The sequence below is a fragment of the Oryctolagus cuniculus genome, chromosome 6 (assembly GCF_964237555.1).
Source record: "Oryctolagus cuniculus chromosome 6, mOryCun1.1, whole genome shotgun sequence".
In the NCBI taxonomy this organism is placed as follows: domain Eukaryota; kingdom Metazoa; phylum Chordata; class Mammalia; order Lagomorpha; family Leporidae; genus Oryctolagus; species Oryctolagus cuniculus.
In genome coordinates, this window is record NC_091437.1 from 119,554,795 (window position 1) to 119,567,220 (window position 12,426).

Consider the following 12,426-nt stretch of genomic DNA (forward strand, 5'->3'; position numbering starts at 1 on the left):
AATAAGTGATAGGGACCCAGGTACCTGAGCCATCACCTGCTGCCTCCCAGGGTGTACATTAGCAAGCAGCTGGATTTGAAACAGAGTGAGGATTCACACCCAAGCAGTCCAATATGGGATGTGGACGTCTCAAGCATGTTAATAACTGTACCATAAAGCCCTCACCTTTTGTATTTTTTTGTCTCCATTTATTTCTTCTCTAATCTGTTATTTCTTTCCTTCCAGTAACTTTGGTTCTTGCTTTTCTATGTCCTTGAGATGCTGCACTGCTACAATGTTTATTGGAAGTGCTTATTGCTATTAAATGTCTCTCTTCATACTGCCTTTTGCTCTATCCCATGGGTTTTGGTATGTTCTGTTTCCATTTTTGTTTCCAAGAAATTTAAAAAATTTGCCTTTTGATTTCTTCAATGACCTATTGTTCAGCCTTCATGTGTTTTTGTTATTTCCAAAGTTTGCTTTGTTCTAATTTTAGTCTGTTGTGGTCATAAAAGATATATTCTATTACTTTGGTTTTAATTTATTGGGACTTATAGCTTAATATATATGGTCTTTGATAGTGCTCCATGTACTGATGAAAAGAATGTATTTTGCAGCTACTGGATGAAATGTGCCGTATATGTCTGTCAGGTACATTTGGTCTTCACTGTAGTTTGACTTTTTTGGTTTTTTTTTTTTTTTTTGGTCTGTCCATTGATGAAAGGAGTGGAGGTCATTTTGGCGTTTTCTCTCCATTTAGATCTAATAATGTTTATTCTGTAAAGTTCTGTGCTCCAGCATTAGGTGCATACACATTTATAATCATTATATCTTCTTATTGAATTAATCCCTTAATTATTATAGTAACTTTGTCTGTCTTTACAATTGTTGTCTTAAAGTCTATTTTAAGTCTGCCTACTTTGTTTTCCTTTGCATGGAATTTCTGTATTCTTTCACTTGGAGATTCTGTGTATCTTTATAGTGAAATGAATTTCTTGCAGACAGCATATATCGTTAGGTCTTGTTTTCTTTATATCTATTCAGCCAATCTTAAAATGGCTTTTTAAAGTTGATATTATAAGGTATTATGTCCTTTCAGGTAAATGTTAAGGTTTCCAGTTTACCAAGCTCCCATGATTCCTGTCACATTGCACAGCACCCTGCAAGCAACCATTCCTCTCTTGTATTATCTATTTCAGAGGTAATCTCATCATTCTGCTTGTGAATTTTCGGTACCATGATCCTTCAGCACACCTCCACTCTCCATCTATGGCTCCACAGAAACCCCTTAGACTTCTACACAGCTGCTCATGATCTCCACTTTCATCCCCACCCTACCCCCAGCCCCTTTTTCTCTCACAGCTATTTCCTGACCACCCAGAAATTCTCATTTACCACGATAGCCTACTCCAAGGAAGTTTGAAGAGAGTGTCAGGGTTTGTGTGTGGGGAAAAGGAGTGGGAATTTAAGGGATCTTTGAGAATAAGTAAACACAAAGGATAAGTGGTATGCCATTTCCTTTAGATTTTATCAAATGGGTGGCACTGAAGTGATAGCATAAGTGGCCAAAATGAATTAGCTATTTCATCTATTCTTTCTAAAAATTATGGAAAAGCCATTAGAGGAGCCAGAACTTGCATTCACACAGCAGCATTGAGAGATTCTGAGAAATCCAAGACTCACTGGGAAGTGTATGAGCCAGCCTTTTGGTAACACAACTAAAGTTCCTGAGAGGAGCTTCCTAGGAAAGGAAGCAGGTTTATTTCAGCTTAGAGTTTTGGGGGTTCATAGGCCGAGATGGGTGACTCCGTTAGTTGGAATCTGACGGGGATGTGGAGGGATGATCCCATGGTGAGCCAGGAAGCAGAGAGACACAGAGCAGGCTCGTCTTCTGTGTCCTTCAGGGGCTCCACCCGGCAACCTAGTTCAACTGAACTGTTTCCCAAAAGCCCACTTTCAGATACAGCAGTTGGATGAAGCCTGCACTCTTAATCCCTCAAGTATTAATATTCATCCATTAACTGCTCACATAAGACATTAGGATTTAAACATCTGCATGAGTCTGAGTCGTCGAATTCTGCTCAAACCATACCGGGAATCAGACAGACTGTGGACTGTTCACTGTGGAATAGGAGAAAGGCCAAACATGAGGCAAAAATATCTACTCTTTTGATCGCAAGGGGCAGACATTCCTTGTTTTTTAAGTTCAAAAAATGTATTGGCTGACAGGATAGAAAAGTCCAGGATGAGTTTGCCTTCAGACTCAGCTGGACCCAGGTACTGAACATCTTGAAAAATTTATCCTCTCATCTCTGGAATCTCTGTGGTCTTCGTTCTGGGGAAGACTGATCTCTTACGGTAACCAGAATGTCACAAGTTTACTTCTAGTTAGCTTAGAATTTCCAAGTGATAAATAAAGCTCTTTTCTAAGAATTTCAATGAGCTCAACTCCAGATCAGAGGAAAAACAGAAACACAAGAGGTTGGCTCTACCCAAACCGTACAGACTATGTGTGGGGTCTTGCTCAGATGTTGTCCCAGTGGGAAATCCAACTTCTTTTCCCAGAGAGGGAATGGATCCTGGCTGAGGAAATCATTTTCCTCACCAGAGTGTAGAAATTTAGATAATGCAGTATCCTGATGATCTGGTAGAAATCAGGATGTTTCCCTGAGGGACCAGTACTTAAACCTGTTTGAGCTTTTAAGAAGGATATGATCTGGCCAGAGAAGGATGAGAAAGTTGAGAGAGAGGGGAGACCTATCTGGGGAGGAAACAGAATGAGTAGTGTGAATCCTAATCAGTGATTCTACACGGTTCTGCACGGTCAGCCTGCTGCCAGGTGATACCAGCACCTGCACAGTGTGGAATGGAGCCCAGAGAGATGCCATGAGTCCACCACGGCTGAGCAGCCTCAGGACTGCCTCTGTCTTAGCAATGCTATAAGCAGGACAAGCAATAATGCGAATTGAATTGGTCTAAATGTCCTACCACAGTTCCCCACTGGTTAAAAACATACAAGTAAAACACTTGCAGAGCTGATGAGAAAGTTGCACTACTGCTCAGCTTAGGGCACAATCTGCAAAGTAAATTTGCTTTGGTACTCTTGGATTTTTTTTTTTAGTCTTTGAATGTGAGCTAAGATAGGAGATACCTTTACCATTAAGCTTCCCATAAGCCCTGTGTGAAAAGTCAGGTTAGAGTTTGAAGCACAGTATAATAGAAGAAAGTGATCCTGAGCACTTCAAAACAGACTCTGGATATTTACTTATCTTGCCTTTTAAAAATACAGATCATGAAGAAGATTATTTGTGAAAAGTCCAGCCCTTAGCCTGCTTGAACATCTTTCACAGTTGGGTTCATCATGGTTTAAATTCCATGTTCAAATCAGGAGCTGGAGGATAGCTCCAAGTCCAGAATGCTTTGACATTTCTAAGGTTCTTGGATTTAAAACTTCTGGCATACTTCCCTAGAACACCTGGATCCATTATCAAGGAATTTTATTTTACTGTGGGGCTCTCCACATGTGCTAATTCTACAGGGGAGGCAGTTTTGATAAACAGTAGGTAACCGTTGTTAGGCAGTCCATCCCCTAAACAGATGAAAAGAACCAGAAAACACAGCCAAAGAGACTGAGCAGGGCCACAAAAACCACCACAACCAACATTTATTCTTGACTTTTGTCACTGCTCCTTTCATGCTTCCTCATTTTCTTCCACATGTTAAATATATAATAACCAAAGTTTTATTAATACACAAATAGAGACGACACATGCAGCATATAGCATGATGGGTAGTGAGTAGACTTGAGCCACCTGTTGGCTCCAGTACCGAGGTTTGGGAAGGAGGCCTCTGTGGAAACAATAACTTTGTTCCATACATCCCCAATCCCCAAGTTGATGAACTTCAGTCAAAGAGCACCCATCAGCCATGCGGGGTTAAAGACAGTTAATAACAACACAGAAGAGTTCCTGTTGGTACTAAGGGACAAGGATGCTCTTTTATTTTTTCCTCCTGAGGCCGCTCTTTTTTCTTTTCTCTGACAAATGTTATAAATTCAGTGAGCTCTACCAAAGGAGATATTGATGAAGGGAACACAGGTTGGAATGAGAAAAAGCATAAATGGAATCCAGGAAGTTCTGTAGTAGACAACTGATAAATCTTCGTGATGAAGAAAAAAAAAAATGTACAGGGAATTTAATCAGCACATCCTTCCCCAAAGGAGAAAACCACAGACATTTCTGGTTTGGGGGTTTGCAGAAGGGAAAAATGTCATGGGAAAATGGAAAATCTCTCTAATGTCCATGGCACATGAAACATATAAGTAGTATAAAATTAAATGGCAAGAAGGAATATCTGTAAATATTCCTCTGCTGTAAATATTCATCTGCTGGATGAAAAGTAAAATTATGAGACTAACTGCTGTGTTATTGAAATAGCACTTGATGTATAAACTTAAACATTGCTTTCAAAATCAGCTTCTCAGGGGTCTGGCTTCAGGTGCCTGAGCATTTTCAACATTATCTTTGCTGTTATTCTTCTTCATGCGGATAAACACGACTGCTAAAATTATCCCTAAAAGAGAGAAGCCAAGGTCAAATTGATGGAATCTTAAAATGTACTGTCACATTCATTGCTGAAGCAGTATCTTGGTAGGAAAAAATGACTCATGTAACTTCGTTTTGTTTGTAGTTAAACAAAGTCTCATTGTCTTAATGAATGAGGGACTCGGGCACTGGCTTTTTTGGGTAAGTAAGTATACCACCGTAACTATGAGTGTGCATCAAGTTCAAAATCATTCCTAACCTGAGTCTAAGCATGAGTATAAGCATCTTACAGAGCTCCTGAACATATAGACCCTCAATAAATATTGATGCCTGTCCTTCTTCCCCTTCTTTATGGATCCAGGCTATGCTACTGAGTAGAAAACCTAAAATACCTAAGCTTTCTGGTTTCTCCCATCTCAGCAGTAAATATGTACTGTCAGTCAGGGCCCATGGTGAAAAAAGAGGGTTCTTCAGTTCATTTGTTTTAAAGAAATTGAGTCTGTCAGTAGGTTTACAGGAAGAATCATGGCAGAAAAGACTATGTGCTCAGAAACTCATTCGGAATCTTGCAATAATTCATTCCCTGTTTTGAAAAGAATGGGGTCTGACACTTAAAGTCCTATTGTTTCTATATATCCCCCAAATCATGCAATCTTTACTAGTGGTAATATTATGAGATTAAATGGATAAGAAAATTGGTCCAGAAATTCAATCCATTCAAGATGCGAGAACAAATACTGTAAGAAAAAGCATAGAAGTAGAGCTCCATTGGTATGAAAGGTACACAGTAGTGCATAGGGAGACACGATGGTACCATGCACATGTTAGGGTGGGTCACGGCCATGTCATAAGGACTTTGTACTTAAGAATATAAGGAAATAAGATCCCTGTTAGACCCATAATCAAGAGTTCACATTGGCAGGTTAAGGTTAGAAAAGGCCAGAGGTAGAGAACAACCAGGAATATTTACAATTATCCCAGTTCTTCATTCAAGAGAGAAAGGACATGAAACTGTGCTTATAAATTAATGGAATATATATTTCTAATACATTTGTTTTGAAGACAACAGTTGAAAGAGGGTAGTTACTGTAGTGAGCACTGAGTTGTTTCTAGGGGGAAGGGAGGGAGCGCCAGTGTGAGACAGAAGAGGGGACTCTGCTTTGTGGCCAGGGGCCATAGCAGTCAAGGCTGTGATACAGTAGAGTTATTCTGGGTCATAAAGAACAGGGTCCACAGTCATGAAGATATACAAAGGGAAGTTCTACAGCATTTCAGGTACATTAGCATTTCCATGGGAAAGCTAATGTGTCTCTGTTGCAACAATGACGAACACTGTAAGATCTGGGTATGTCTTAGCCATTGGTTTTTGCAAGCATGGTGCCTGACACATAGCAGGGACACAGCTACTGCATTCCTCTCCCATCATGAAAGTTTGCTAACCAGACATAATAAACTTATGCTTTAAAGCTTTTCCTGTTTCCTAAACTAACCAATGATGCAGTGATAGGTAGAGGGTGGTACTAATGCACTGTCTTCCAACCTGGAAAATATGATGTGGTCAACTCAGGCACTAGGCAGGAATATAAATCACCAGTGGACGTCTGAGCAGCCACCAGACCAGCGCAGGACAGAAATCCTTAACTGTGAGAAGTTATACTCACCAATGATCAGAAAGGTGGTCAGGAGGATTCCAACTGCCATGCCCACAGTGGGTATTCCCGACTGTTTCGGTGCTGGCCGGAAACACCTTTCTTCCACACATGAACAGAAAGTAACTGAAAGCAGAACAGTGTTTGGTAGAGCAAATGTTCAAGTGAAAAGTGGCAGAATCCCATGTGAAACACAAGAATTCCTTCAAACTGCCCATGCTTACAGATACTATCCTAAGTTGCCCATGGCTAAATACCTACCTGGTAAAGTGACAGTCCCTTCCAAGGGTGGCCGGCCCATATCACTGATGCGGACTGAGATGTTATAAACCCTCTCCTCAAAATTTGTGTGCTTTGTAGAGAGTCTGGCATGGGTACCTACCAAAACAGAGCAAAATGAACGTCAGGAAAATGCAACTTCAGACCCCTGGATGGGCAGGAAGAAAACTCATCCTTTGCATGATATACTCAGGTTGCCTGCGAGGTATCACCTATATCCCTCCACAAATATCTTCTCATAGTGGAAAAAGAGCTAAATCTTACCGTAAGTTACAAATTCATGAGTTCTTTGTAGAAATGGATTCTAAGTACAGTTGGTCCTCATGACTTCCAATAATTATGTTGGGTTATTACAGGGTTAGGTTACTGTGAGATGCTGCTCACCTTTTCATCAACTGATCCATACATCACCTCATTTTCTGTGTATTTGTTTAAAGACACCTTATTTAATAATAATGTTGACTCACTATTAAACTCATAACCAACAGGACTGGAATTCATACCTGAGCAAAGCTTATTTAAATTATGTATTTTCTTGTAGGGTGCATACATCATAGCCTCTTGCACACGGGGATAACTAGGCTTTAGCCCCATGCTTTGGAGCCATTTTAAACAACAAAATCACAAGCATGCAAAACGTTGGGTAAAAAGAACCTCTGTTAAAAGAATGACAGCTAAAACAAAAAGGCAGAGTGTCATGTTGGTCTATCTCAGCTGGGAACTTTTGTGTCTGGTAAATCAGATTTTCACTATCCATTAGTGTCCATAATGCTAAAAGCACTTTTAAGTATTGATCTTTGGATTATAAATTTTACTAAGTACTTGAATTTGTAAATATAAAATGTAAGTAATATAGATTGACTGCAAAACAATATAGCATGGGATTTGCAGAATACAGGACAGAGCATCTGTAGACCAAATCCTGAGTCTCAAATCCGCCTCTGGTTAGTTATATAACCTTGGGAAAGTTAGAACATCTGTATGTCTGAGAATCCCTTCCACTGCCAAAACAGGGAATGCATAATTTTTACTTCCTTTTTTTTTTTTTTTTAACAGAAAATTAGTGCAAGGTAACACAAAATTTCAAATTTCTGAAGATAATCTTGATCTTGTTGCAATTCTTTTTTTGTACCATTCCCAAATTTTCCAGAACTTGGGAAGAGGTTTTTATACCTAAAGATCATTGTGGCAGACATTTCCAGTCCTAGCCCAGATGGAGTAACAGAGCCCAGATTTACCATCCCACCAAAAACAACCAAAATAGGTGAAACCACTGGATTTTAGACAATGAAGGATAAGGATCCCTGAAAGCAAATGATAGAAGTCCTACAATTGGCCCAGCTTACTACACAGAGAGAATATCCAGGTGTAGTGCAGGGAGAGAAAACCCAGGCCAAGCCCAGTGATGTCCCTAAGTGGAGGTAATGGAGCTGGAATAAGAGCAGATCAGGACAACCAAAAGTTCACAAAGAAGAATTCAGGGGGAGAGTGAGCCACGGAAAGTGGCCGAGGGGACCCCTCACCCCAACTTGCCTCCAGTCTTTATTTTTATTTTTTTGACAGGCGGAGTTAGAGAGAGAGAACCAGAGCAAAAGGTCTTCCTTTTTCCCTTGGTTCACCCCCGCAAATGGCTGCTACGGCCAGTGCTACACCGATCTGAAGCCAGGAGCCAGGTGCTTCTCCTGGTCTCCCATGTGGGTGCAGGGTCCAAGCACTTGGGCCATCCTCCACTGCCTTCCTGGGCCACAGCAGAGAGCTGGCCTGGAAGAGGGGCAACCTGGACAGAATCTGGCGCCCCGACCAGGACTAGAACCCGGTGTGCCAGCGCTGCAGGCGGAGAATTAGCCTAGTGAGCCGCAGCGCCAGCCCCCAGTCTTTATTTTTTTGAGATTTATTTATTTGAAAAACAAACAGAAGGGACATCTTCCCTCTGCTGGTTCACTCCCTAAATGGCTACATCGGTTAGGGCTGGACCAGACCAGACCTAGGAGCCTGGAACTCCGTCTTGGTCATCTGCATGAGTGGCAGGTGCCCAAGAACTTGAGTTATCTCCTGCTTTTCCCACGTCATTAGCAGGGAGTTGGATTGGTAGTGGAACAAGCCCAGCTCTTGAATTCCTGCTGTGCCACCATGCTGTCGCCATAGTGCCGACGAGAATATGTATATATGAAAACTACCCATAAGTGGGGAAAGCAGCACCCAACAAGACTAGAGAGAACAATCTTTGGAATCATAAAGGACCAGGAATAGCTTCTGTTCCCAAGAGCCACAGTAGAAAAATCTCAGAATTGCTGGGGCAGAGGGTAGAGCACACCAAAGGTTTTTACTTTAGCACATAGGAAAAAATGAGCCTTTAAATAAATATTGCTCTGATCTTGTCTAACAAAATGTAACTGCATTTCAGAATTGGGCTCAAGAAGGTTTCTGGGAATACAAAAATTTTGGCATCCAATATCTGGCATTTAACACTTTTTTAAAAAGCCAGACACGCAATGAAAGGAGAAAATATAATCCTAACAAAGAGAAAACTCAACCAATGGAAACCTACCCAGAAATGACACAGGGCAAGTACAAAAAAGCAGTCAAAAATATATCTTATATATTCAAGAAGTGAGAAGATTGACAGACATGGAAGATATGAAGAAGACCCAAATCTAAAAGGTTTGATTATGACAAATTCACTAGGTAGGGTTAATGGTAAATTGGGCATATAAGAAGGAGAATCAGTGAACTCAAAGATTTTAAATAGAAACTATCAAATTTAATAAAGAAAAACAGATAAAGTGAACATAGCATCAGTGAGTTTGAGACAACCTCAAGTAGCCTAATGTATATGTGACTGGAACCCTGGAAGGCAGGACAGTTGCCATGTGTATTTGGACGGGCAGGAGTGGGACAGATAACATAAGAGCTAATGTTTTTTTCTGAAAACTCTAAATCCTCAGACTCAAGATGAACAAACCTGAGGAATGAGAAAAATGAACAAAACTATAGCAAGGAACATAATTATCAAATTAGAGATAGGATACTTTAAGGCATCCAGAGGAAAACGGATACATATTCAAGAGAACAAAGAAGAAATATTACAAACCAGAACACAATGGAAAAATACCTTTAAAGTCTCGATAAATTTAAAAGTATCCCAGTCTAAAGTTCTCTGGCCATGAAAGAATAAAATTAGAAGTGTGTGATTTGGTTTCCAAATATTTGGAGAATTATTTTCTGTGTCTTTATGGTCTCTAAGTAACCCATGAGTCAAATATAAAGGAAAATAATAAAGTATTTTGAACTAATGAGAATGCATACACATCAAACTTTGTGGAAAGCAGCTAAATTAACAACTAAGATATAAATTTTCAGCACCAAATACTTATATAAAAGGTATCAAATTTATTCCTTCAACTTTCACCTTAAAAAAAGAGAATAAAACAAAACCTGAGAAGAATAAAGGAAATAATAAAGATCTGATAAGTGGAATACAAAACAGAAAATCAATGAAACAAAAAGCTAGTTCTTCAAGAATATTAATAAAATTAATAAACTTGCTAGATTTATGAGGAGAAACCCATAATTTGACAATGAGGTAGTATAACTACATATCTGCAGATAACAAAAGGATAAAAACAACATGCCAATAAACTAGGCAAATAATGAAATACATTATTGGAAAGATAATTAACAAGTGCAACCAAGAATAAATAACTTGAATGTCTACATCTATTAAAGAAACTGAATTTGGGATTGAAACTTCTCCCACAAAAAAAATTCGAGGCTGAAATGGCTTCACTGGTAGTTCTCTCAAACTTTGAGGAAATAACACCAATTTTACACAAACTCTTCCAGATCACTTAAGAGGTGGGACACTTCTGAGTCAATCTACTAGTTTAGCAGCACTCTGATTAAAAAATAAATAAATAAAAAGACACTATCAGCCGGCGCCGCGGCTCACTAGGCTAATCCTCCGCCTTGCGGCGCAGGCACACCAGGTTCTAGTCCCGGTCGGGGCGACGGATTCTGTTCCGGTTGCCCCTCTTCCAGGCCAGCTCTCTGCTGTGGCCCGGGAGTGCAGTGGAGGATGGCCCAAGGACTTGGGCCCTGCACCCCATGGGAGACCAGGATAAGCACCTGGCTCCTGCCTTCGGATCAGTGCGGTGCGCCAGCCGCGGTGGCCATTGGAGGGTGAACCAACGGCAAAGGAAGACCTTTCTCTCTGTCTCTCTCTCTCACTGTCCACTCTGCCTGTCAAAAAAGAAAAAAAAAACACTATCAACCAATAACCTCCATAAATACAAATGCAAAAAAGCTTAAAATTGTAGCAGTTTATTTTAAAATAACAATATTTCATCACTAATTGGGCTTTATCCTGGAAGTGGATGGCTGGTTTGAGATTCAATTGATGAATTACATTGTTCTACTTTTAACAGACAAAAAAGCACAAGCCACCATAAAATTATCTCATTAAATGCAAAAAAAAAAAAATCACTTTAAATAGTATACTATCCATTCCTAACTAAGAAAAAAACAACTCTCAGGAACAGAAGGAAAATCATTAGTTAATATCATAATTTAATGGTGAAAAAAAGGTTTTCTCCCTAAGATCATGAGCAAGTAAAATATTTCTGTTCTCACATGTCTATTTAACATTAGACTGAATATTTTAGCCAATAATTAGGAAAAATAAACTTGCCAGTATTCAGACAACATGATTGACTACGTAGAAAAATCTATGGAATCTAAAATAAGTGATGTCAGCAAAGTTATAGAATACAAGACCAATAGCCACAAGTCATCAGTTACAGTGTCATATTCTAGAAATATTTAAAAATTAAAATTTTAAGATAGCATCAAATATATGAAATGCTGAGGGCAAGCTTAGTAAGAACTATACAATGAAAACTGAAAAACATTGCGGAGAGAAATGAAAGATCTGCATCAATGGAGATGTACACCACCTTCACGAGTAGAAACATTCAATTGTGTTAAGATATCAGTTCTCCCCAAACTCCCCTGGAGATACAACTCAATCCAGTCATGATCTCAACAGGCCTCTCTTGGCCGAAATGGAAGCAACATTCTAACACTTGTTTAGGAACACAGAAGACCTAGAATAGATAAACTAATGTTGAAAAAGAACAAAGCTGGGAAAATTACACTGATTTCAATTCTTCATATGAGCCACAGAGGGGCCAGTGCTGTGGCACAGCAGGCTAAGCCTCTGCCTGCAATGCTGGCATCCCATACAGGTGCAGCTTTGTGTCCTGGCGGCTCCTCTTCTGATCCAGCTCTCTGCTATGTCCTGGGAAAGCAGTAGAAGATGGCCCAAGTCCTTGGGGCCTCATACCCACATGGGAGACCCAGAGGAAACTCCTGGCTCCTGGTTTTAGATCAGCCCAGCTCTGGCCGTTGCAAGCCATTTGGGGAGTGAACCAGCAGATGGAAGACCTTTCTCTCTCCCTCGGCCTCTCAATTAGATCAAAATACATTAAAAAAAAAATAGCCACAGTAATTAAGATCATATGGTTTAGGCTGGCATTGTGGCACAGCAGGTTAAGCCACCTCCTGTTATACAGGCATCCCATATGAGTACTAATTCAAGTCCAGGCTGCTTCACTTCTGATCCATTTCCCTGTTGATCAGCCTGAGAAAGCAGAGGAAGGCGGCCCAAGTACTGGAGTCCCTATCACCCACACGGGAGACCTAGATGAAGTTCCAGGCTCCTGGCTTTGGCCTGGCCCAGCCTCAGCCATTTGGGGAGTACACCAGCAGATGGAAGAAATCTCTCTAATTCTGCCTTTTGAATAAATTTAAAAAAAAAGATATTAAGACATTTGTTTATTTGACAGAGAGAGCAAGATCTTCCATCTGCTGGTTAACTCCCCAGATGGCAGCAATGGCGGGAACCGTGCCAATCTGAAGCCAAGAGCTTCTTCTGGATCTCCCACGTGGGCGCAGGGGCCCAAGGACTTGGGCCATCT

At 40.3% G+C, this 12,426-nt stretch overlaps 1 protein-coding gene across 2 annotated transcripts in view; it reads right to left on the bottom strand.

Annotated features, from left to right (window-relative positions):
• Positions 1 to 3,604: 3,604 nt before the first annotated feature.
• CDH17 (cadherin 17) overlaps positions 3,605 to 12,426 on the bottom strand; it is an 81,914-nt gene continuing 73,092 nt past the window's right edge. For both annotated transcript variants that reach the window (XM_002710691.5, XM_070075290.1), the window contains 3 exons: positions 6,434 to 6,550; positions 6,185 to 6,298; positions 3,605 to 4,551 (listed from right to left, as the gene is read on the bottom strand). In XM_002710691.5, coding sequence (XP_002710737.4) covers positions 4,451 to 4,551; positions 6,185 to 6,298; positions 6,434 to 6,550 — 332 coding nt within the window. In that variant the 3' untranslated portion in view covers positions 3,605 to 4,450. The remainder of the gene's footprint in view (positions 4,552 to 6,184; positions 6,299 to 6,433; positions 6,551 to 12,426) is intronic.